The sequence below is a fragment of the Gallinula chloropus genome (assembly GCF_964237585.1).
Source record: "Gallinula chloropus genome assembly, chromosome: 3".
Classification (NCBI taxonomy): Eukaryota; Metazoa; Chordata; class Aves; order Gruiformes; family Rallidae; genus Gallinula; species Gallinula chloropus.
This window is the reverse complement of record NC_140087.1, coordinates 370,666-395,048: the sequence shown is the minus strand read 5'-3', so window position 1 is coordinate 395,048 and position 24,383 is coordinate 370,666. Positions and strand designations below refer to the sequence as shown.

General features: G+C 50.8%; 2 protein-coding genes across 2 annotated transcripts; both read right to left on the bottom strand.

Moving 5' to 3' along the window:
- Positions 1–1,002, bottom strand: LOC311190425 (trace amine-associated receptor 5-like; the record flags this gene model as incomplete). The annotated part of the gene is given in 4 exon segments (XM_084262333.1): positions 1–372; positions 376–486; positions 488–552; positions 555–1,002. Coding segments are annotated over 4 exon segments (996 nt in total).
- Positions 1,003–6,601: 5,599 nt separating this feature from the next.
- Positions 6,602–15,390, bottom strand: LOC311190424 (trace amine-associated receptor 2-like; the record flags this gene model as incomplete). Its single annotated transcript, XM_084262332.1, is given in 6 exon segments — positions 6,602–6,886; positions 6,890–6,895; positions 6,897–6,905; positions 6,907–7,130; positions 7,133–7,530; positions 15,356–15,390. Coding segments are annotated over 6 exon segments (957 nt in total).
- Between the last annotated feature and the right edge of the window lie 8,993 nt (positions 15,391–24,383).

Sequence of the window (24,383 nt, the reverse complement as noted above, 5' to 3'; positions counted from 1 at the left end):
TCATTCCAAGTACAAGTTTATTGTGGATGTCCAGGAACAAAAGATCCCATGAGTTAAGACTAGTTTTGCAGCTTTCCTGAACCAATGGTAGGAGAATACATAGATCAAAGGATTGCAGGCAGAATTTAAGTAAGCAAACCAAATTAAGATGTCAAAGAGAACAGGGGGGATAATGAAATCCAGAAGACTGTCTACCGTAGTGTCAATAGTAAAGGGCAACCAGCACAGGAGGTAGACTCCTACAGCTACCCCGAGAGTCTTTGCTGATTTCCTTTCATTCTTGGATGCTCCTATGTGTAGCTGAGACCCAAGACACTTACTCATGCTGTTTATCAGCCTGGCTTGCTTGTTAGCCACAGTAAATATTTTTACTTACAAAACTATCGTTATGAAGCAAGGGAAGAAGAATACTGGGAAGTTCAGCCACCCCCAGAGCTTGCTGAACAGCAGCTGACAGCTACCAACACAGGGCATGTCTCGCAAAAAAATGGCCCAGTCCTTCTGCAATTGCTTTAATGTAGAGGAAGGCAGAGACATAAGCCACAGGCACCCCCACCCCACCCCAATGTAAATGCAGGCCACCCTTATGGTAAATCTGGAGGAGTAGAGCAGAGGGTCACAGATGGCACAGTGCCGATCAATGGAAATGAAACACAGATGAAATATGGAGGTCAAGCCAAAGAGAGTGTCCAGAAAGGTGTGCAGCCTACAGAAGTCATCTCCAAAGTACCAACAGCTCTCTGCAGACCGGGTGGTGCTGAAAGGCAGCATGGTCAGCCCCAGGAGTAGGTCAGCAAGGGTGAAGGAGAGGAGCAGAAGGTTGGTGGGGGTGTGCAGGGCTTTGAAATGGGAAAAAAAACCAATGATGATGAGCAGGTTCCCCAGCACTGTGATCAGCGTGCCCAAAGCACAGGCCAGATAAATGGCCAGCTGGACCCTGAAGGGGTGTAAGGTCCTGTAGCAGAAGCCATTCACCTCATAGCACAAGGTGAGGAGCCTCATCACTGGGGCCCTGGGTTGAGCTCATGCCAGCCTGACCAGGTCCCAGTGCCTCCCCCACCCCTGCCACAAGCCTGGAAAAGGATTCACTTTCCAGCAGAGGTGCCAAGGGACTAACCTGAAAAAAAGTAACAAAAAGGCAGGTCAGAAGGGGAGATGTCTTTTAGTCAAATGCTTTTGTTAGAGTCATAGGACAGTTTCCACATTCCAAGAGAAAAGATTATTTATCAGTTTTATATATCTGTTGAAGCAGTTCCAGAATAACCTAACCAAAACAAGAAATATGTTAATAAAGCCCCTTAATCCACATTTCAGAAGAAAAATTAGAAGCTTAAGATACTTTAAGCCATTAAAAATGGGAGTGAGAGAAGTAAGGTGTTATACTGCACACCACTGACAGAGGAGAATGCAAAAAGTGTTAATACTTTCACAAACATAAGCCATCAGTAGTCCACCTGTGAAAAATATCAAATGGTCTTCAAGCATCCGGATGTAAGCCATGCAAAGATGCTTTTCTAAATATGTTTTTAGTGGCACTAAGCAGGAAGAGATGGCCAAACTCTTCCCGGCATGGGCAGCTCCTCCCACCCTGGGCAGCGCAAGGAGCAGGAGAGCACACAGCAGGTTAACACAGACCCCCCCACTGCCTGTCTTCTTCTGGTTCAAGGAGCTTGCACAGCACCGACCTACAGCCATACTGCTGACCCCAGCTCAGGCAGATACCACTCATTTCCTGCAATTTCCACCAAAGGAAACAGAAATGGTGAATGTAATGTGGGGGTCTGCAAGACTAGAGGGGATGTTCTGATCCAGGGCTGCTCCATGGGCAGCAAACATCACTTTCAAACCCTGTAGGAACACATTTTCTTCCTGTCTGACATGATGGAATGAGATGCTGATTCCTGCTAAATTGTCACAGTGAGGAATAAAAATCACGTTTCTGCCACCTGTGATGTGAGAAAGGCCAGATGCTCTGGAATGTTCCGCTTCCTCAAATGGAAGCACCCTGCTTTTGTACACACACAACAGAGCGGCCTATGCAGTTTGGCCCCCTGACAGTGGGGAAGAGGCACAGTACAGTAACCACTGGGAACACAGAATAGAAGTTTTACCCATGAACTAATAGTGCTGGGAGTTACTGAAAAACACCTAAAGGACAACACAGTCATTGATCACAGCCAACACGGGTTCTGAAGAGGAAGGCCTTGTCTATCCAACAGGGCACCCAGCTGGTTGACCAAGGGATACTCAGGATACTCTATGATTTTTAAAATTTATTTATTTTGTGCCCCTTTAAAAAAATCTAATCTTCAGTTCCTCTGAGGGGATGTACCTGTCTTCATTAATTTCTATTTTGATGATAACTTATTTTCATAAACACTGCGAGGCAGCACCTGGAGAGAGAGGCACCTGTTCAGCAGCCAGACCATCACACCGGATGTCAACCCACATTTAAAATACTTTTCAGGTAGAGAATGAAAAATCACACTTACAAAAGCAGGCTGAGGTTGGGTTACCCATGCTTATCAGACTGTTGCTGGAGTCCTGTGAGTAGGTAAAGACAACAGAGTATTTTCAGCTGGAAGAAGTGTTTTGGCTCTGTTGAGTTGCCCTTTGTTCATTTGGAAAGTTTGGCTAATAGATCAGGGTGACAGTAATATCTAAATAATTACCTCATAGACCTTAAACCTGAGAGTCCTGCTGGCCCTTGGACACCACCGATCTTCAGTGTTGTGGCCATGTAGCTTGTTTCCCTGAGCAGGGCAGAGAACCAGGATAACGTATCCCATAGAGGCTGTGTGCTGGGGCATTTACTAGCACCTGGCCACAGCATTTCCCAGGATACAGTGTAGTCCCAGTGAACGTGAGCCCACCCATAGGATACCTGTTACTGTATTTGGCAGAGTGTGCAAAGGCTGTAAAAATAAAAGAACACGTATAAATATTTGCAAGTTTTCTGAGAGCAATTTCAGAGCCTGCATAAGGCATCACAATTTTCAAAGGTTTTTGAAACAAAGGGTCAAACAAACTGTAAATGATAGGGCAGCATGCAGAGCTGAAAAGTTCCAGCCAGAAGGTGGCATTGCACAAGTCCTTGGGTGCTGAAACATCAATAAAAAGATCAACTATGGTGAGAAAGGCAGACAACAGCGACGACAAACCGACCACCAAACAAACCTCCCCAGAAAAAAAAAATCCTTAATTACACGTGGTGTTTCTCTTACATTGTTCTGGCTTTTGAAGGAATTCTGATTCTTCAGTCTGGTTGCAACATGGAGAGAATTTTAGGAAAATTTTTTCTGGAATGTTTTCTTGCTACAGAAAATATGTGGGCTTTTATCTCTGCCATCACTCTGCCTGGAAAAGAGGAAGAAAAGGGAGAATCCAGCACCCCTCAGCATTTCTTAAGAATGAGAGAGACACGGAAAACTGCTGCAGGCAATAGATGCCATATATTCTCCAATAACATCAGTATTTAAGCCTGAGAAAACCATGCTAAAGGCAAACAAGCTTAACATTGACTAGTTATCTAAGAAAATTACTTCTATCATAGGGATGGTAATTTTGGTGATGTAATGCAGTGAGTCAGAGATGGTATGATTACAGTCAAGGGAAAGAAATCACACAAAAAGGAGAGATGCTACACATAACCACATCACAAGATGAGTAGAGTTTGCAGGAGAGAGCCCCATGGTGCCTGCATGATTTGATGGAGCTGGCTGTGCTGTGGGGCATAATGTGGCACAGAGCAAAAGGCTGCTTTGACTGTGGAGCAGACCAGAAACTTGGTGGGAGAGTGGATTGCTGGAGATGATGGATGGTAGCAGTTACAGACATCTTTCCCCTCCGTTTTGGACAGGACAGTTCTCCCCACGTGCATGTGTGTAGCCCAGGGGCAAACCCCACACCTGGCGTTTCTAGGGCCTAAAATCTTAACAAAGTCATAGCAATAGGACACCAGTTGTGAGTTCCAGAGGCTGGATGAAATCACGGTTTGGCAGCATCAAGTAATGGCCAAAGTACTGCAATGCAGCTGGTCCTGGGGAAGAAAACCAGCCAAAACAAGTTTGCTTAAACAGTGAAGGGCAAGATCAGTAGGGAGAGGGGTTTTGGGTGGAAAAAAATATAATGTTCTTGAGCACACAATCCCTCCTTTGGCTTAAATTTTGCCTCTCCTGATTTATTTAAAACATATCTGATGTGGGCCAGTGGCACCAGCCAGCTGTCCCCATCCCAGCTGGCCTGGCCTGCTGCAGATACAGCACCTGACCGCAGGCACACAGCGTGAGAAAGCTGCTCCCAGTCACAGACTGTTTTCCTCTTCCCTCCTACCTCAGAGAACTCCTTTCCCCCCTCGCCCCCTCCACCTCACTCCCATCTACACCCCAGAGCACACCCAGATTGACTTTGTACATTTTTTTGGTATGTGTTTAAATATATTTCTCTAATTAAAATCCAAAGCTGATCTGGATTTTCTCCATCCTGAGTTTTGGTGCAAATGTGTAATTTAAAATACAAATGAAAACACTCCTCCTTTCTTACAGGAAAGGTTTATATATAGCAAAAGAAGACTTGTGGCTGTCTCTTGAGTAACTATACATCCTTTTCTATCTCCGTTTTCTCTGTGATGCTTCCTTGATGCTTTGTTGCTGCTGCAGCCATGAAGACTGACACGCAACCTCTCCAGTGGGAAGATGATTTGATCAGGTTACATAAAAGGAAGAATAAATGAATTATTTTAATATATTACAGTTACAGCTGTATACACCCTTTATCAGGAGTTCCTTGCAACAGTTACTTTTGTTTACTTAATTTTCTACTAAAGCTGATTAAGATGTTGTATGTTTTCTTGCAAAAAAAAATTATAACTGAAAATTAGACACTGACTATTGTGCATTAACTTACCTGAACTTAGCTCACTTCTTTGGCATATTTTAATTTGTAACAGAAAAATCAATGCCTATAAACTAAAACCTCTAATGTAAATCTTGAAGAATTTATTCTGGAAATGCCACTGCACAGGGTTGACATTTGGATGGTTTGTGTTATTGCTAACTTTCTTCAACTCCAGAATGTGTCTGCCTTCAGAGCCACAGCTGGATCCGTGACTTCACACTCAGTATTTGTTGAGTGCTCTGTAGCATTAAGGCATAAAAGAAGAATCAGCACAGAGCTTGCAAAGAAACCCAACCCCAATCTACACCTCAGAATGTTTCCAGCTGGTGTTTCTGCAACCCAAGGCTTTCACTTGGTTTTTTAACCTCTGCCTTAATAACGGATGTTGACTTTTCTCTTAAAGCTGCTTTTGCCTGTGGACTCCACAAGGGGGTAGGAAATCCCTTCTCACAGTTGAGGCCACGACGGAAAAGGTAAGAAATCATAGCGAACTCTTTTGACTGTAAGCAGGCCTTGCAGTTAACACTTGCGAGTTGCAAACTATTTGTAAGGGCATGTAGTGGCAGAATGAGGGGCAGTGGTTTTAAACATAAGCTCTTGCTGGAACCATTCACAGTAGAAAATATAGAAGAAGTCCTAACCCTGCAGGCTGCTGCCCTGAGAGTGGGGTCTGAATTTGATACCATTCATGCTGAAACAGTTTGCTGCATAGTTTGGGAAAATAGATCCGTGGGTGAGCCTGTGTTTCAGAAAAAACAAACCAAACCAGCTTACTATGATATTGGAGGAGAGGAAGAAATCTCTGTGATGCTTGCACCTGAATGTAAGTGGTGTACCCTGTTGAACTGCATGTGATGAATCCCTTACAGCAAAAAACAGAGGCACACAGGTTCTCCTGTGCAGGAGCAGGTGTGGCCTGCAAAACAAATCTCTGTTACTCTGATGCCCTGTGCTTTGTGCAAAGCAGTGCTTTGTTCAGCACCAAGTTTAGCAGTTGCACCCAGTTTAACAGCAGGTGGAATGGCATGGCACGTCACAGAGTCTTTCGGGAACCAAACCTTAAAGACCTGCAAGACCCCCTTGGCCAGAAGCACTGAAGAAGATCTAGTGGCAGGCTGCAAGTGATACCCACAAAGTAGAATTTCCACAGGGACAAAAATGTGTTTGGGTTAGTGCTTAGACAGATTTAGTTTAGGGTTAAATGTTCTAACTTGCTTTGGAAGAAGGGACAAGGAAGGTCTGATAAGAAGCATGTTTTGCTAAGAAGTGTCCTTGGAAGAGCTGGCAGGCTGATAAAGGGGAAACATCCCACCCCGGCAGGTACCAGAGCTGGGGCACTGCCAGAGGGGAACAAAGTTAACAAAAACTGGGGGAAAGCTAAAGGTGGTAGGGGGAGATTGCACCCACCCACCCAATGCAAGGACTGTGCTAATGACACCCCCCCACACACACCCCTAATCTTCAAGGAGCATGCATGCCAATTTAAATATGCTTAACCAATAGTAGATGATGCAGTAATTACTAACCAATTAGTGTAAATTTAGGTGGGTTTTTCTAAAAAGATAAATAGGTTGTAAATTCTGTGTGTAGGGGCCTAGTTTGTGGAATTAGCACCAAGCAGACATGGACTAAATCAGATACTGCTGTGAATATCCAGCAATTCACTGTTTCATCTTCTTTTCCAGAGCTGCTGCCAGTAGTAGAGTCACTGTGACTGATCTTTAGAGAAAAGTTTTATTGTACGAAAATGGGGGTTAAATATTTTGCCTTTTAAGATATATTTAAATGTTTTTCGAAACCCTGGATAGAAAAAGCCATATATTAATGGACTGCAGAAAGAATTTAAATACCCAAGCCAATTTAGAGCATCAAACAAAGGTAAAGGAGTAGAGAAATTTAAAAATGGATCAATTAAGATTGTGAAAAAACAAGGAAACAAGCATATTAAAAAATCTAGCATAACTATACTCAGGGAAGCTGCCACACTCCCTTAGAAAGTTCGCTTTTTTAATCACTTTTAGTGTGCCCATGTGCCTGTCTCAACTCACACGTGGGCCTTTGGGAGACAGTAAAAATTTTCAGATAAATCCCCATCATGGTGCAAGCAGGAGCAAACAAACCGGCCCCCACTGTGCTGAGCACAACAGGGCACAAGCTGGAGCTCTTAACCAACGTTTCACAGCCCTCAATTCCAGAAGCATAGGCTTCCAAGAAGACCACACTGACAGCAAAACAGCAGGCAGCGACCAGCACACGATGACCATCTGCTTTATGGCAGCGAGAGTGGCGGTGCTGGCGTAACGCAGAGGGTGGGGAATGGCGCAAACCCGACCCGCAGCAGTGGAGCAGGGGTGGAGGGTGGAAGCTAAGCTGAGCATCAGGTCGAAACTGGAACGAACTTTGCAGAACGTCATCCCCAAATACCAGCAGTTCTCCACAGACCTCACCAGGCTGTAGGGCATAATGGCAAAGCCCAGCAGGAAATCCGTGACAGCCGTGGAGAGGATGAGGAAATTGGTTGGAGAATGAAGCTGCCTGAAATACGAGATGGAAGTGATTATGGCCAGGTTCCCTAAGACTGCCCGTCCTGGACCTAGAGCAAGGCTCCTCTGGCTCCCCAGTGGGATGAGCCTCCTCCACGGGCAAATGGGGATTTAAAGTGGAGGCTTAAACCCCGTTTATGCTGACAAAACCAAAAAAAATTAAAAAAGGCTGCTTTCCTGTGCTTGTTTTCCTGAAGCTCTCCCACGGACCGTAAGGAACAGCTCTGGGGACAGGCAGGGGACGCCTGTGAGTTCAGGTAACCTCATTTCCCTCCCCCCTCCCCGCGTTCTCGGAGCCCGTGGCCTGAAAAATCTGCTGCTTTAGTGCTAATAATAGCTCCAGGAACAGTAATTTTTCAGAATAGCTCTCTGTTTCTCCCAGGGTCTGTTTTTTAAGCCAGGTACCTTGATGCTGTGCTCAGGCTCAGCCCAGCAGAAGCAGCGCTGCTGTAGAAAGCAGTGTGCTCCTGTGGCTGGGTTTGGGCACAGTGGTGTCCACAGGCAGCAGGAGAAATACCCCTCAGGTGGTCTCTCCAGCCTGTGTCTGCAGAGCTGCGCTCGCTCCCAGCTGTGAAGGAGAGCTGAAGGCAGCATCCTCCTGGGAACTTTGCAGGATCCAGCCATCGTCTCCTTCAGCTTCAGCCTCGCACGTCGCTCCCCAGCCAGAGATGCTGAGCTGTGTAACGCCAGTGAGCCAGGCTGTAACCCTGCAGATTTATGTCTCTACTCCTCCTGTGTGCCTGTGGAGCAAAACAGCCTGGATGGCTTTGAAATCTAGAGTGTAATTTGTTGTGCTGGTGGGGTCAGTTTCTGACAGCCCTGTGTGGGCTCTGCCCTTGCAACAGGGTTCAATGTGCTGCTGCTCTGAGGTGTTACTGTGGGTGGGAGGGGGGTGGGATGGGTCGGGATCCTGCTGCAGGCAGTTTGTTGGGCACAGGGAGAGGGTTTGTGAACAAAAGGACAGTGAGGTGTGGGAGTAAAGCTTGTGGCAGACACATAGGAGCTAATTAATTATTTGCAAACAGTAGGATGTAGTTGCCCTTGCCTTCAGGGTAGGGGGTGGAAGGGGTCCACTTCACATTCCCTTTGGGACTCCAGAGAACCCAGGTTGTGTTGATAACAGCCACGGCAAGGTGCTGTGCTGCAAACCCTTCTGCAGGGCTCTGGGAACCTGTGGGCTATGGATGAGGTAAGATGGTTCGTGGGGCTGAGACCAAGCACTTTCCAAACACTGGCTTATTGGGACAGCTCTGGAAGTTCCCTCCTGAGCATCCCTGTGCATTTCAGCCTATCCATATAAAATCTGTTATAAATCATTACATATGTACATATATAGACTTCTTAGCCCAGGTAAGCAGGACGGTTTGGTGCAGGTTTTTTTCCCCCAGCCTGCCCCTTGGCATTCGAAGTGATCTGACAGATTGACTTCTCCATTGGTCGTTGTTACTGAGCCGAAGTTTTGGGGTTACTGTACCCCCAGGAGGATGGGATGTGGGAGTCCTGCCGTGAGGATGCAGTGGGGAAGGGGAGATGGCTGCCCAGGTGCAGACCTGTGCTGCCAAGGTGCTCTCCAGGTGGCTTTGGTCCCCTCTGCTTTGTGGGCAGCAAAGGGGTGAGCCCAGGGAGGACTCGTGTGCCAAACCCCTTGGGGCACAGGCTGGAGAGGCAGCCAGGCACGGAACAAGGGGCCAGCAGACACAAGGATGGCAAGTGTGCAAGAGGCATTAGACATAACCTTATGAGGTAGGCTCGCTCTGGAGCAGAGCTCGTGGAGGGGTCTGGTTACTTATTTGGCAGGCTCCCCCCAGCAGTAGGAATGCAGGGTATAAACATTTACACTCTCCTTTCTGACCCTATCACTTTGATCTCCTCCATATACTTTTCCAGTGGTGCCTACTGGCAATGGAAAAACGCATTAGCCTGAGCTAATCTGTTTTCCCTTTCTATGCCAGTGCATTAAGACTTGGGAAATGGGACAGGGGCAAGGGGCTGTGGAGCTGCAGGGCAGATCAGGGCATCCCCCATGCCCTAACGAGGCTTTGGGGGCACTTTTGTGGTGGGAGATAGTGGAGATGTTTGGGTAGCGATACTTTTGCTTCTTAAAAGGATTTGTTTTCTCCCCTTGGGTGCTAGACAGTCTTTTGCCATCAGCAAAACAAACAACAGAGGTGTTTAATTGCTCTGTCCTTTGAGGACTGTTTTGCACAAGTAGAGAAGAAATTGGGAAGAGTCTCCCAAGTTCTTCACCTCCACGTCCTGTACCTAGAAGGGCAACCTCTGTTCCGCAGCTCCCCCACTGGGAAATCTGAGGCAAAGAGAAGGGGGCATCGAGCGCAGCACAGCCCCAAGTGGGACGAGTGTTTTGCAGCCTTTGGGTGCTGCTGGGAAGCCCCGTGTGGGAACTGCCCAGGAGGAGGTGGCAGGAGGACATCAGATGACCCCTGTGCTTGAGAACTTCAGAATCTTTCTGGGGCCAAGCTGCAGCGAGTGGACAAACACAAGTATCTCTCCTAATAGATAGTGTGTTATTTGCTTTGCTCGTACAAAGTGATGTGCTATGCCCAGCCACACTGAGCTTGGGGTGGAACTTTGCTTTTCAGGGAGCGTTGGGCATGACCCCACAGCCCATCTGATGTCCTGAGGTTTCTGTGGTTGCTGGGAAAAGGTGTGGAGCTGCAGGCTTCCGGATTTGCTATGGGTGTTGTGACTTCTGCAGCCTTCCTTGCTCTTTGCACCAAGTTGGAAAAAAACCCTTATGATTGTGCTCAAAATGAGTTAATACCAGTGTATTGTTAAGGTAAAGGCCTGTGACTGGGGTTTTAAAGAGGAGTTTAAAGCTGTTTCTGGTTATCAGTTCTGTAGCTGGTGCCTGCTGAGGCAAGAAACAGATGCTCTGTGTTTCCCAGGGTGAACGCAGTCTGTTCACTTATGGCACAGGCAGAAGCCTCCAGTTTAAAGCCCATGGAGAATGAGGTGTCAGGCTACCATCTCCCTCGTGGCACGCTGTGGCCAGAGGTGCTGGAGTGTCATAGTGGCAACAGGCAGCGGGACAGGGCAGGGTACAGGAGGACAGGGCTGTGCTCAGGGAAGCTCAGCCTGGAGAAAAGAAGACTAAGGGGGGACCTTATTAATGTTTATAAATATCTTCAGTATGGGATGCAGGGGGGAATGGGCAGCCCCTTTTCAGTGTCTGTGGGGACAGGACAAGGGGCAATGGCTGCAAGTTGGACCACAGGGAGTTCCACACCAATGTGTGGAAGAACTTTTCCCCAGTGAGGGTGAGGGAGCCCTGGGACAGGCTGCCCAGGGGGTGTGGAGTCTCCATCTCTGGAGAGATTCCAGCCCCGTCTGGACGCCGCCCTGTGCAATATGAGCTGGGGAGCTGCTCTGGCAGGGGGGTTGGACCCGATGGGCTCTCGAGGTCCCTTCCAACCCCTGTGATTCTGTGATTCTATGAAGCGGGAGCCCCGTGGCTGCTGGCTCTGAGCTGGGTGGCTCTGGCAGCCTGGCCACGTCTGGCCACACGCTGGTGCAGGCTTAACCCATTAGCAGAGCCTCCACTCATTAGCAGCCTCATTAGTGCTTGCAGGTGGTGTGTGCTTTCTCAGAAGGTGACCACAACGTGACCCCGGTGGTTCGTGGGCATCCTGTGGGCAGCAGTGGATGCAGCGTGGGTTATCCTGGGCCACAGCATGGGACACTGGATGTGCCCTCTCCTTTGGCTGTGGGATGCATCTTCCTCCTCCTCAGCTTTGCCCAGCCTCATCTACAGTGTGTATAAAACCCCACAGTATTTAGAGGTGTGAGGTGCGGAATCATGGTCACGGATGATGGCAGACACTGCCTCTCTTCTCCCTGTCCTGTTGTTCTGCTATCACAGCACCTCCATCACTGCCAGGCTCACTGCAGCAGCTGCACGGGGGTGAGAGGATAAATCATAAATGGGTGCTTTTCGTCTGAAATGAAAGACTTAATCACAACGGGATGCTTTTGCCCCCGAGGTCAAGCAATAGTCTGAATTCATCCCTGTAATAGCGGCCGGAGTGGAGGATTGTGTCTAGTCATAGCATCCTGCATTCGACTTGTAACCGGGATCCATTTGTCCTATTAAGGCAGAAAATCCCTTGAGCCAGCTGCCCACATAAAAACCAGGCCAGCAAAGCTCAGCCCACGGGGCACAGCGTGCTGACATCCTGGCCCTACCTGCTGCTCCACGGCTTGGTGCTGGTTCTCCTTCCCAGCCTGACTCTCTCCTGGCAGGACATGTGCTCTCAAGGCCCCAGCTTTGTGTGAGAAGGGAATGTGAAGCCTCGATAAAAGCCTCTGCCTTCTTTCCTAATGCAGCTAGCATCGTCTTGGAAAGCCAAACCAAGGAATTAGCAAAACCAAAGCTCTTAAAAAAGCCAAAAGTATTATTAAAGCCACCATAGGCAGCTCAGCCGCCTCTCTGCAGTAAGAGCTTGCAGATGTGCAGGGTGAAGTAACGCTGGCGGTCAGCAATTCAGAGAAACTGAGTGCTGAGTGTCACTGTGGGGAGGGCGGGCTCGGGGACACAGCCCTGCTCGGCCAGCCCTGGCCAGGTAGCAGGGACCATGCTGTGGATCTGGCCTTGCTGAGTGCCCCTCTCCAGAGCTTCCTGGGGGCTGAGTCTCTGCTGGCTGCAGTGACCTGGGTGGTGGCCATGGGATGTGGTGGCAGGGACTGGTCTTGGTGCCTAAAAGCAGCAGTAGGTCCTCCAGGTGCCCCTCTGCCAGGTACATGCAGCTCTGTTGCTGCACCACTGCTCTCTCCTGGTGTTTGCCTTCCCGCGCAGGCACAGGCTGTGTGTGCTCTGCAGCAGCATCTCGGAGTCTTACTCACCTGGAGAGGAAGACTTCTGGAGAGGAAGGCTTCTGGTTTGCCTGGAAAAAAAGAAGGAGGAAAGAAGCAGCTGCTATTGTACAATCTGCTTGGAAGAGTGGAAAGAGGAGGCTGGGATGGTGTTGGCAGCAGAGCCTGGGGAACTCCAGCCAGGTGGGGGCCCCGAGCCTGGCCTTACCCAGCTCCAGAGCCTCTCCTGGGTGAAACAAGCTGTGCCAGGCCTCTGCTGCAAACTGCCAGGGCAGAGCCAATGGGCTCAGAGCGTGGCAACCTGCAGTCTGTAAGGGATTCTGTGCCCATTGCCTCTCCTGCTATGAGGTGTGAGGAAATCACCTGCCTGCGCCCCGTGACGCCACGTTGTTGACCTCTCTACTTGCTGCCCGGAGCACAGACCAGCTTGAAGCACAGGAGAAGGACTTTTCATGATCCATGTCATGATTCCAGGAGGGTGTTTTGCCTGGAGCTGTACTTGGTGTCTGCCCACCACATGTGATGCAGAGCAGGCATGGCCCTGTGCTGGTACCTCTGGCACTTACATCCCCCACCAGCCAGTGCTGCTGTGAAATCCCGGGCTCCCTGAGGTGAGTGCGAGGTGCTGTCCACCTGCCTTTTAAACAAGGTAACTTCCTATTCAGGGATACAGAGACTTTGGAATTTTGGTGCTTATCCATCTTGCCTCCCTCTTTCAAAGCTCATGGAACAGGAGCAGAGACCCCTTTTGTCAAGGCTCACAGGTCTTCAGGCAACCTCAGGGTTTTGGGGCCTGAGGCGTGATTTCTGAATAGCTGGGACTGGCAGCTCTGCCTCGGCTGGCTTTCTTCCCGGGTGACTAACTATAAAAAGACATGTTTAGATTTCTGTGGCATTCATCATTTACTTCAGAAAATACAGCAGCGTGTTTAAGCAGACCCAAATACGGTAACTGCAATGCCCCTTCTCCATCATCTGTTTGAGACAAAGGAACAACTGGATTCCAGCACCTTTTTCTTACCCAGACCCATGCCTGACATCAGGGATGCACCCACTAAGGCTGCTGAAACCTTTCTAACTCTCACTGAGTTGTTCCCCATCCCTTCCCAGGCTCGGCATGGGATGCTTTGTATGCAGCTTTATTCTGTTCGCACTGAAGTGGGTGACTCTGAGGAGGAGGAGGGGAGGTCTGGGAACAGATGGAGCAGCCTCTCTCCTCCTGCAGCCTGGCCTTGGGTCACTGGTGTCCTCCCCGTACTGGCTGGCGTTGCTCATCTCTGTGTAACATAGGAGCCTTTCCCTGCTGATGGATGTGAGCTGTGTGTCCTCAGGCACAGCGTGGTGGCACCAGGGTGCCTGTGGCACCCCGGCTCTGGGGCACCCTGCTCTCTGCCAGGCTTCCTGCTCAGGTCCCTGCCAGCAAGCTTTACTTTCACCCCTTCACGCCTACTCTGCTCCCATGTCACATCAGCCCTGTCACGGCCTTGGGTTGTCCAAGGAGCTGGAGGACCCTTCAGTTCCTCCCACGGCCGTAGTGACTGTGCCAGCGCCGCGGGGGCTGTGACGTTTCCCTCCCACATCCGCTGTCCCCATCGGCCCCTGGCAGAGGGGTGCCTCAGGGCCCTGCCAGCTGCCTGCTCCCCCTCCAGCCAGAGGCAGCCCAGGGGCACAGCCAGGCTTTTCCTGACCCTTGCCTGACAGACCCTGTCCCACAGCCCAGCAATGAGCTTGTCTGTCCCCAGCTCCGGCTGTCTGTGTGTCCCACCGCAGCGGTGTGAGCCTGTGTCACCTCAGCTCCAACCGCCTGACCTTTTGAGCTGTGGCCCCGAGAGCTGGACCCCTCTTAACTCCTTTTGACAGCATGTCTGAAGCTTCATTCCCTCTTTTCCCCTTTGCCTTTCCCTTGTGCTCAGCCATCGAAAGCAGCTTCCAGCCCCAGGGGCTCCTCGCTGTTGGCATTGGTGCGTGTGCTTTTGGGACGAAGGGACACCATGTGCATGGTGGTGTCTGGGGAGGGGACTCTGGCAGGTCTCACCCTTAGGGGAGAGGTGGCAAGCTGCCTGGCTGGGGATGGTTGGCATGAGGCTGGGGCAGTGGATCTGTGTGCTCAGCTTGTGTGTATATATGTGTGTGTGTATAAATTAGAGCCTGGGCTGCTGCTTCCCTTTGTTCATAGGCTTGCGAAATCTTGCATTTCTATCTCATGAGGTACAGGGAGCTCGAAAGTCCAAGTTCTTGTAGTCAGGAGGGTTTAGATTCTCTTTTTTCCAGATTTTTTTTGCTGTTTTCTGGTCACATCTACCCCTACTGAGTGAAGAGAATAACCCTCGAAATGTGACTGACTGCACGTCAGGTGGCAGGAGGCAAAGAAAAGAATCCACTTGTTCCCTTAAAAGGAGAAAACAAAAAAACAACCACTTCTCCCAAGCCAAAGTTAGGATTTTTCTGTCTTTCTCTTCATTACTGCAGAATACTCTGGCTGCTGCTGGTCCCCAGCCTGGTCCTGTCCGGCCTCACAACTACCTTCGCTTCTGACACGTCAGATGCTTTTCAGGCTCCTGGGAAGCAAAGCAGCCTGGCCATGTCCCTAGCAGTCCTCTCCCATCCCTGCCCCTGTGGGATGTTGTCCCCAGAGCAGGCTGGAGGGCTGCTGGGGTTTAAACGGGGAGAGGTCGTAGCCCTTCGGCTGCCAGGGGAGAGGGTTTGGGGCTGGTCTGGTGAGAGGGCAGGTTCTGGTGAGGCTGAGGTGATGAAATGGAGGTGGCTGTCACAGCTGCTGGCACCAAGTGGCTTAGGAATGCTGCTGGGAGCAGGGCTTGGGCCCGCCTCACGCTCCCCGGGCATTGCTGCACACTGGCAGGGTTTGCAGAGCAAGTGTTTGGGTTGTGGCTTTTATTAACCCTCTTACCCTTGACAGTGCTTTTGGCACCGGCTGTGCTAACCGCTTCCAGGGTGGGATCTGGGGCAGCTTATTTCCCTTCTGTTTCTCTTGCCACCCACCCCCTTCCTGGGCTAGCTAATGAGGAGGGTTTGGGGGGGGGGGGGGGCGGCGAGGGGGGGTGGCTTTGGGTTTCTTATGGTCTTACCTGGGTGAGATGCAGGGAAGTTTCTTCGTGCTCATGCTGCCTAGTTGGATTTCCAGTGATGCTTCCAGGCCCTGCAGCTGGGATCACCACTTGGTGCTGCTGCTACTCACTGGCTGCAGAGTTGATGAGGTCTGAGAGAGGTACAGCGCTGACACTGGATGGAGTTCTTTCATCTGTCCTGCAAAGGATTGCTTCTGGGGATTATTTGCCCAAAATGAGAAATGCTGGAAAGTTAGCTGTAGGATGGCAATGAGGAGTGCACAAACGAACATGCGCAAGGAGAAAATGAGGTCGAATGCACAGAATTACCTGACTTTTCATTTAACTGGGACACTCCCTTTTCCCACCAAGTGCTTTCTTCACTCAGCTGTTCCCAATCCCTCTCACCCAAGCCATGCCTTTATCTCGCCCTGCTTGCTTACACCAGCTGCTGGCAGGTTTGAGCACAGGGGTGCTGATGCGGTGTGAACTGAATGTCATTCCATTCCTCTTCTGAGCAGCCGTTCTCATGGCGGGATGTGTCTGTGACTCTGTGTGTGCCTGGGGAGCTGCCATGATGATCCCGTGTGGAGAATCAGAGATTATCATGTGTTCAGGCCCAGGGATGCACAGAACCACGTGCAAACCCACGCTGCAAAGCCTCCCAGAAGCATACTCAGCCCTCTCCAAGGCACCGCCCTGCTGTGTGTCCCAGGATAGTGCATTGGGGTGTTTTTTCCCATCCTGCTGCCCAGTGGGTGCTGCTGCAGAGGGATGAGCTGCTGTACCTGCCCAATGCTGCAGCCCAGCACCTGGCTGCTCCAGAGACAGGGAGCATCTTTCTGCAGCATGGGAGTCTCTCCCAACACAATGCCAGAGTGAGTGCCAGATACATCTGTGATTGGAGCCTTGCTCCTTTCTGCTTTGTGTAGGAGTTTGCTTGACTTGCCCTTTAGAGAGGGCAGCTTCGCCTGCAAGAGTCAGTGACTGCACTGGGCAGCGCCCTTCCCAGTGATGAAGGGGTGGGGGGATGCCAAAAGCACCGGGAAGAGGCAGCCCTACTGCAATCCCCGACGCTGAGCATCCCAAGGAGGAAGCAGAGAGGTTTGCAAGCAGCACGAAGCAAAGTGGAGGCGTTTCCATTGCCCAGCTGGTCTGAGGCTGCCTTGGTGCCCGCCACAGCAGCATCCTGCCACACGCGTTCCTTGGTGGGATGGTGTCCCGTGCTGGGGCATGGGGACAGCGCTGCAGGCCTGAGCTCGCTGCAGCCACACTGCTCTCTGAAGCCCATGTGAAAGGCTGAGTGTGGCTTGGCTTGTGTGGCCAGGGCTGAAACCGAGTGACCCTTCGGCCAGGACAAAGCTGGGCTGTCCAGGCACTGAGTACCCACCTGCTTGACTCAAACGCAACCCAGCTCAGAGGGGTTTGGCAGCCGTGGGGCCGGAGCCACCCCTTCTCGTGGGGGTGTAGGGGATGTTCAAGCACCGGGCTCTGGAGGGTGCTGCCTGTCCCAAGGTGACTGTGTCAGCACGCTGCCTTGTGCGCTCTCCCAGTTGCCCTGTGTGGGCACTTCTGAAAAGCGGTTTCTGGGTGGGAGTGAGCAACTCCAGAGAAAATCACTCACGTTTCCTCCCTTTCCTTCTTCCTTTTCTAAGACAAGAGTCTTGGACTGGCACGGGCAGTTTGAGCCCTGAAGGATGTTTTCATCTGAGGTGCAGTGATTTGTCTGTCTGATTTGGTTGGTATTACCGAGATCCTTTAGACATCCCCTGAGCTGATGAGTAACAAGGCAGAGCGTGCTGTGCCATGGGTTAGCTGGGAAAAGTGTGAGTCAAAAATGTCTAAGTCTGAGCTTTCTAAATGCCTGATGAGAAGTTCACTGGGGAAAAAAGGAAAGTGTGAGATGAAATTGCAGGGCGGTTATTTCTAGAGAGCGGTGGAGCAGCGCTGATTTTGTGTTATTAAGACTTTGTCAAAGAAAATAAATAGGGATGCTAGAAGAATATACGTGGGGGGGTTATTCAAAGCGAACAATGGGGATTGCTATTTGTATAGCGTGACTTGTAATGCTTGGAACAGTGCACTGGCTGATTGGCAAAATGAGATTCCTTGTCTAGCTTCATCTTTACTTTTAAAAATCACATATTGGGAAAGGCGGGCGGTGTGCAGTGGGAAGACATCTTTCCTTCTCCCTTCGCTGTTCTCAGAGTAACAAATAGCCAGGTCTCTGCGTCCAAGTCGTCAGAAAGGCTTTGCTGTGCAGCTCCGTGCCTGTCGGTGATCTTAGCCTGTGCTGTGCTCCCCTGGGATGCAGGCAGAGGAGCCAACTGTCTTCCTGGCCCCAGGACAGGGGTGTGTGGGGTGCACAGCACTGGCTGTCCCTGTGCCAGCTCCATGGCAGCAGGTGCCCAGGCGTGGGTGCCTGCAGCCAGCAAGGCCCGGGCTGTGTCGGGGAGCAGCGCTGGGTTTGAGCACAGTGGGTCTGAGCACCCGGCATGTGAGAAGGCACTCTGCTAATTGAGCTCAGCCCTGCTGAAGCAGAATCAGGCTCTGTGCCCGCTTGCCATCCAGCCTGCACTTTGTCCTTCATCCATGGAAGGCTGTAGAATCATAGAATCATAGAATGGCATGGGTTGGAAGGGACCCCAAGGGTCCCAGAGCTCCAACCCCCTGCCACAGGCAGGGACACCAACCTCCAGGCCTGGAGCTACACAAGGCTGCCCAGGGCCCCAGCCAACCTGGCCTTGAACACCCCCAGGGACGGGGCACCCACCCCCTCTCTGGGAAGCCCCTTCCAGCCCCTCACCACTCTCTCTGTAAAAAACTTCTCCCTAATATCTACTCTGAACCTTCCTTCCTTTAGTTCTAATCCATCCCCCTTGTCCTGCCAGTCTCTGCCCTTTTAAAAAGCTGATTCCCCTCCTGTTCCTTTGCTCCCTTCAGGGACTGGAAGGCTGCAGTGAGGTCCCCCCTCAGCCTTCTCTTCTCCAGGCTGAACCAGCCCAGCTTCCCCAGCCTCTCTCCATAGGGGAGCTGCTCCAGCCCTCTAATCATCTTTGTGGCTCCTCTGACCCCTCTCCAACAGTTCCACATCTTTCCTGACACAGGACTCCAGCTGGGGCCTCCCGAGGGCAGAGCAGAGAGGGACAATCCCCTCCCTGTCCCGGCTGGCCACTGTAGGGATATGGCAGGGAAAGCTGGCCTTGCTGCTACAGGTCTCAGGTGGTGATGTTTTTCCTCCCCAAAGAGCAACCTCAGGGATGTCGAGGGCAGGAGAAGAGAGTCCATCCCCAACTCCGGGCACCGTGGGGCTGGGTCTGCCACGGAGCTGAGAGCCCTCGCAGAAGGATTTAATGGAACTGCTGAATTGCCAGATGATGAGAGGGCGGCACGCCAGATAATTAGCTCAATAAAATGATATCTCAAGCACCAGGATCTTCTTTGAAGGGTTGGCTATTTACTTAAAACATTGCTGCCTTTGTAACCCTGCGCCTTTGCTAGGAGCAAAACCCAGGGCTCATTTACTTCCCAGATTAGTAACACCACCCCTAATTATCCCAAACATTACAGAAGATCCCCACAAAGCGCACTAGGAGCAGCTCCTCATCTGGTAGCTCTGACGGGGTGAGGTGGGTTCGTCATGCCAGGGCTGTACCGTGACCTCCTTACGCTGTGACATTGTCACAACACGGAGTCCTGTGGAAATGCCTGGTATTAACCCTTGTGATGGACGGGGGAGATGCCTCCTGCACATGCCAAGGTCTAGGGCAGAGGAAGGATCCCATTCCTCTTTGCCCGTGGTACTTGGTGTACCCGCCTTGGCTGAATTCAGGAGATCGGCTTTCCTAACTAAGTCCCTGAGCCTGGGGACACAGAGATGAGCCTACAGTTTCTTTCTACTTGAATTGGAAAAAAACCCCAAAGCAATCTGATGCTGGCCAGAAGTTTCATTTTTCTCTCCTGATTTTCTTTGTCTGGGCTCCACTTTTCTTCTAAGGCAATCAGGAGCCCAAAAGTGCTTGTAGTTAATAGCTAGTGTTAGCCAAGGCTCTAATGGAAAAGCATCTTATCAGCTGGCAGTTTAATGCCAGGAGCTTTTGAATATTTTCTTTGATTTTTTTTTTTTTGTGTGTGTCTACATAAGCTGATTGCATAAACTGCATTTAACTTCCATGGGGTCAGCCCTGCTCTGATCTAAATCGGCCTTAATATCATTCAGGTTTGGAAATGGCTAGAGGTAAATCAAATTTGGGTCATTTTGCTTTCTGAATAAGAACTTGCACTGAGGGATTGAATGCAGTTTAACTAATCCACTTAAAGTCAAGCAGTGACTTAATTTAGATGATTTTTCCTGAGCATGCCTGCCTAGGTAAGACCCTGCACTGCTTCCCAACACACCCGGCTTTGCTAGGGATGTAGCAGTGTGGCGGCTGGTGGGACTGAACCCATGTGCACCAGAGGAGTGCTAAGCCCACGAGTGTGAGATGTAAATAAAAATAGGTGTTTGGAGGAAAGAAACCACGGCCTGGGTGAGGTTATCTTTCTTTCCTCCCTAAACAGCCAGTAGAAATACATCACGTGCCCATTCAGGGAGAAATACTGTGGGTTTGGACAAGAGTGTGACGCGTACGCCGAGGAAACTCGCATCGCTGTCCCTTAAGGTCTGGCTTAATGGGAGGGCTGCATGTCCCTGTCAGGGCTGGGACCTGCCAGGGGTGACCGCTTGCTGGACGCTGCGTGAGGGCGATTCTGTGGTCCCACCTGACTTCAAAAGCCAGTAGGTCTGCGTTTGTTTCTACGAAATGCTGCGTCGTGATGTGCACCAGTTTGATGTACGTGGTGTTTGCTTGGCAGGCTGTAAAGTATTATGAGGAATAATTAGTGCTAACTTGCCCCTGAAAGAAAGGAGAGCACGGGTGTGTTTGGCAGTGTGGCTTGTCAGGGAGGACAGCAGGCCTGCTAGCAGCCTAGCTCTCTTCTACCAAGATTTAGGTTCTGGCAATATCCTTCTGTTCGCATGAGACAGGAAAAGTTCCTCATGCTGAGAGAATCTTAATAATCACATTCTCAAAACACAGCAGCCTTGATGACAGGGGTACAGGCTACCCTAAGCCAAGAAGGAGTTATGGGAAGGTACTTGGGAGTAACGGAACATGTTAAGAACCAGCCATAGTAAGATGGTCAAACAGCTGGTGTGCGGATGCTTTTAGGCATCAAAGGTAAACTAACCATGTTTAGCTATAAGATATGTTTATCAGAACTCGTTATAATCACTAACCAATCAATGGGGTGTGAACAGTGTGTGTAACTAATTACCAATTTTTTAGCTTGCCACATTTGCAGTAACAAATGTCTCTAATCTGTGTGATTTCACCCAATAAATGGCTTCACCTGAAATTCCTATCGAATTGCGTGTTGCCCATCGCTGGTCTCCACAGTGGCTGCCTCCTCAGCAGCGATGCTCGCACAGTAACCACACAGTGCTCACTGTCTGTATGTAAGGAGTCCCCTTTATTGAGGCAAACGAATGGCATGCTGGCTGATTAATTAGAAGCATGATTCACCACAAATTACCAGCTGAAGTAGGGACGGATGTTGTTGCTTTTCCCACAACAGTGGTGTTTGCTGGCTGCAAGCTGCATGGGGACATTCGGCTCCTGGCAGGAGTGGCTCTGGGTGCTGCTGGAGGGGTGCCTGAGGGTCCCTCCCCTGCTGATGGAGGTGCTGAGGCTTCAGACTGTGTTTTACAAGTGGGCTGAGTCACAGAAATGCTTTTGAAAATCAAACAGTTTTTTACTTCGTTGGGTACCAATTTCTGATAGAATTTTAAAGTACAATTTTATTTTCAGATAAAACACTTTAAAGTAAATCTGGCTAGGTTACAGATACCAACTGTCAGGTGTAACCGTATCTGACTCTACTTAAACAGAACAGCAAATCATGTGTGAGAGTACAGGTTTCTCTGGTGGTGTTCTATAAGAGTCAGGCCATGCGGGTTGTGGACGGCACAAACTGTTTCTTGAAACCTGGCAGCATCATCCTTATGCCTTAGGGATATTTTCTGTCCGGAACTTGGATGAGTAGTTCACCTGAAGTGGGTCGAGATGGTACTGAGGAGACAGGACACCATCTCTTCCTTTCACCTCGTGTGTAAAAATGAGCTGTGAGAAGAGGATACGTGCTGGGTCTGCAATGCTGAAGGGCCCGATGGCAGTGAACACTCGAATCTGTCTTTGGGGCAAGTAACTGCACTACCGCGTCAGTGTAACCGAGCTGTTCGGAAGGCAGAATGTGTTTTGATGAACTCATTGCTGCTGTGTGTCCTTTTAAGGAAGCTTTAAAATTCCTTTTTTTGAAGGTTTTTTTAAAGCTGTTTTGTTCATATTTAGCTTTGGCAGAATTAACAGGTACCGGCGTGCTGTAAATCTGTGTGCGGGACTGGCCGCTCTCCTTTCTGCACAGAAGGGAGATGTGGAGTGACACGGATCAAGGGACTTTACTCGCCCTTTCTGTGGTTAAAGAACACAGCCCACCACCACAGATTGAAGATTTGCAGCAAGAATTGCTGCTTTAAATTACCACGAGCACTTAACCTGGAATCTGGGGCACTGGGGATTGTGCAGAGGAGGAGGATGATGATGGCGCTGGGACTTGCTTGATCGGCAGACGTCCAGGTGGCCCCTTCTGTCAGACATCAAAGCCAGGGCTGTGGAACCGATTGATGGGCAGACCAACAGGCTCTTCTGCCCCAGGGCACTCTGATCCTGCTCTTGCACCCCAGCTTTCGGGGCTCGAGTGGCAGGTTGCTCCCCAGCTTCCTGCTGCAGAGTCACCATGCTCTCTTTGATCCCGGTTGTCCCATTGTCCACAACAATGCCAGGGCTCCATTCTACCCTGCTGATGAAGGGAGATGATTTGCAGGATTTCCTCCCCTCCTTCCCTGGCTGCTGCCTTCTGGGATGTGAACAGGAGCAGCTCCCACAGCCCTGGGGCAGGCTCTGGGAACGGTGAGCCAGAGGCACTCTGGCCAACCCCTTCTGTCTCTTGTTTATTTTCAGCAAGGGGATTCCTCTCTTTTCCCATGCAAAGTAGGTCTGTATGTGCTTTCTGAGGCCATACAGCTATGGGCTGGGCAGCAGTGTCCAATGCACCCCGATTTCTTGTGCAGTGCAAACCGCTGAGTCTTAGTGAGATGCTTTTGCAGTGGTGAAGCCTCTCTGACGTTCACCACAGCGAGTGAAAGGTTTTATTGTAACAAAGCTGGTGGAGGTGTAGGTTAGAGACGGGCAATTTGATGTTCTGCTTCGTGTACCACATGGGAGGCAAGTTCCTCTGCAGGAGGGCTTTTGGATTGCTGGGTTAGGGTGCCTTGTGCCTCCCTCTCACTCAACCTCAACGTGTGTGCTCTGAGATGTGCTGCCTGGTAAATCGAAGAGGCTGCAACGCAGCTGGGACTGATTCTGAGCAGGAGCCTCTCCACTCATACAGCTGCTTATTGTAGAAACAAAGAGCTGGTTGCAGCACAGGTGGTCTTCTAGAGAGCTCCCTGGTGCACAGCCCCGCTGGCCTCTCTAGGGAGCCCCGGGCAGGCTTTCAGGCTGCTGCACCCCAGGGTGAGCTGGTCACAGCCTGCTGATGGCCACTGAATGTACTCATGCTCGGCTGCCAAGAGCCGGAGGCAGATTTTGCCCAGTAATGTGTCTGTGGGCAGAGGAGCAAGGGCTGCTCCCGGACAGGAGCTGACATCCCTGCTGAAACTCTCTCTTGGCCTTCTGTCCACTCAGGTGTGTTTCACTCACCGTTCAGGATGCTGGTGGAGCTTCCTTCTGTGCCTGGAATCGGGCAAAAAGATGATCAGCAATAAGCCACGCATCTAATCACAGGGAGGATGAGCACAGCTTCTTCCAGAGATGTTAATTAAGCTCCTTCAGCTGGGCCAGTAAGTTTAGCTCACTCAGCCAAGCAGCGACATTTCTTATTATAATTGGGAATGATCTGATGAAGCTGCAGCACTGTGATCTGATTGCATCAGCTGCTACGTGAAGTGCTGAGGAGCCGGTTTTGGATAGGGACCCATAGATCAGCCAGGGATCTCTGCCACGTACAGGTCCTTCCAGTGCCGAGGGAACAGGCAGCCCCTCGGGTTCAAAGCTGTTAGACCTCTCCCACAGAGCATGCGTTCCACATTCCTCTCTGCCATCTCCCGCCTTTGCCAATTCCAGGCACACTACCCAGGTGGTGTAGGGAAAGGAAGAAGGGGAGATTTATCTGCTACCCAAAGGAAACTCACACAGAGAGGTCTGGGAGAGGCTGCCGGGGTAACTGCAGTGCTGCTGGTCCTGCAGGGAAGGGCCCTCTGTGCAAGGGACTTGCTGGAGATGCCAAGCGGGGCAGCAGATGCTGCTGCATTGCAGGGCTCTGGGCGTGTTGTCACACTTTGCTCCCTCTTATCTCCTCAGAAGAACAAGGAAACTGCTGTCTGGCATTGCCAGGTCAGTGGGAGGTTGGGTCTGGGTGTCTCCCAAGCCAGCTGCTCACTCCCACAGCGCCTGCTCGGTGTAGAGTTGGGCCTGGAGTGGTGCTGGGCAGCAGGCAGCTGCTGCCAGGGCCATTCCTCATGGGCTGGGGATGCTTTGTGGAAAAGCTGGGTGATGGCCAGCGAGAGCCCGAGAGTGTGAGCCTGAGAATGCTCCTGAGCTGGGGGAGCCACTGAAATGCTGGGAGGCAGCAGGGCCTCCATTCAGAGGGATGGGGAGGAGAAGGGGGCTGCAGGGACTGCACAGGGCGCAGCGAAGCACCGGGGAAGGGCCCAGTGTGCTGTACACAGCCCTCTGAACCTGCACTCTCAGGCCAGCCACCATGGTGCCTTCGCCTCATGTTCCCTGGAGCAGCATCGCAGTTGTCCGGGCATTGGCAGCTCTTGAGGAGGCTGGTGCTCACTGAGCTGCACGGCTGCTGAGCGGCACATGGCTGGAAGCCACGATCCCTGGGGCAGGTCCTACCTGCCTCATGACCCATCAGCATGAGCCTGGTGCCTCAGCAGGACTTG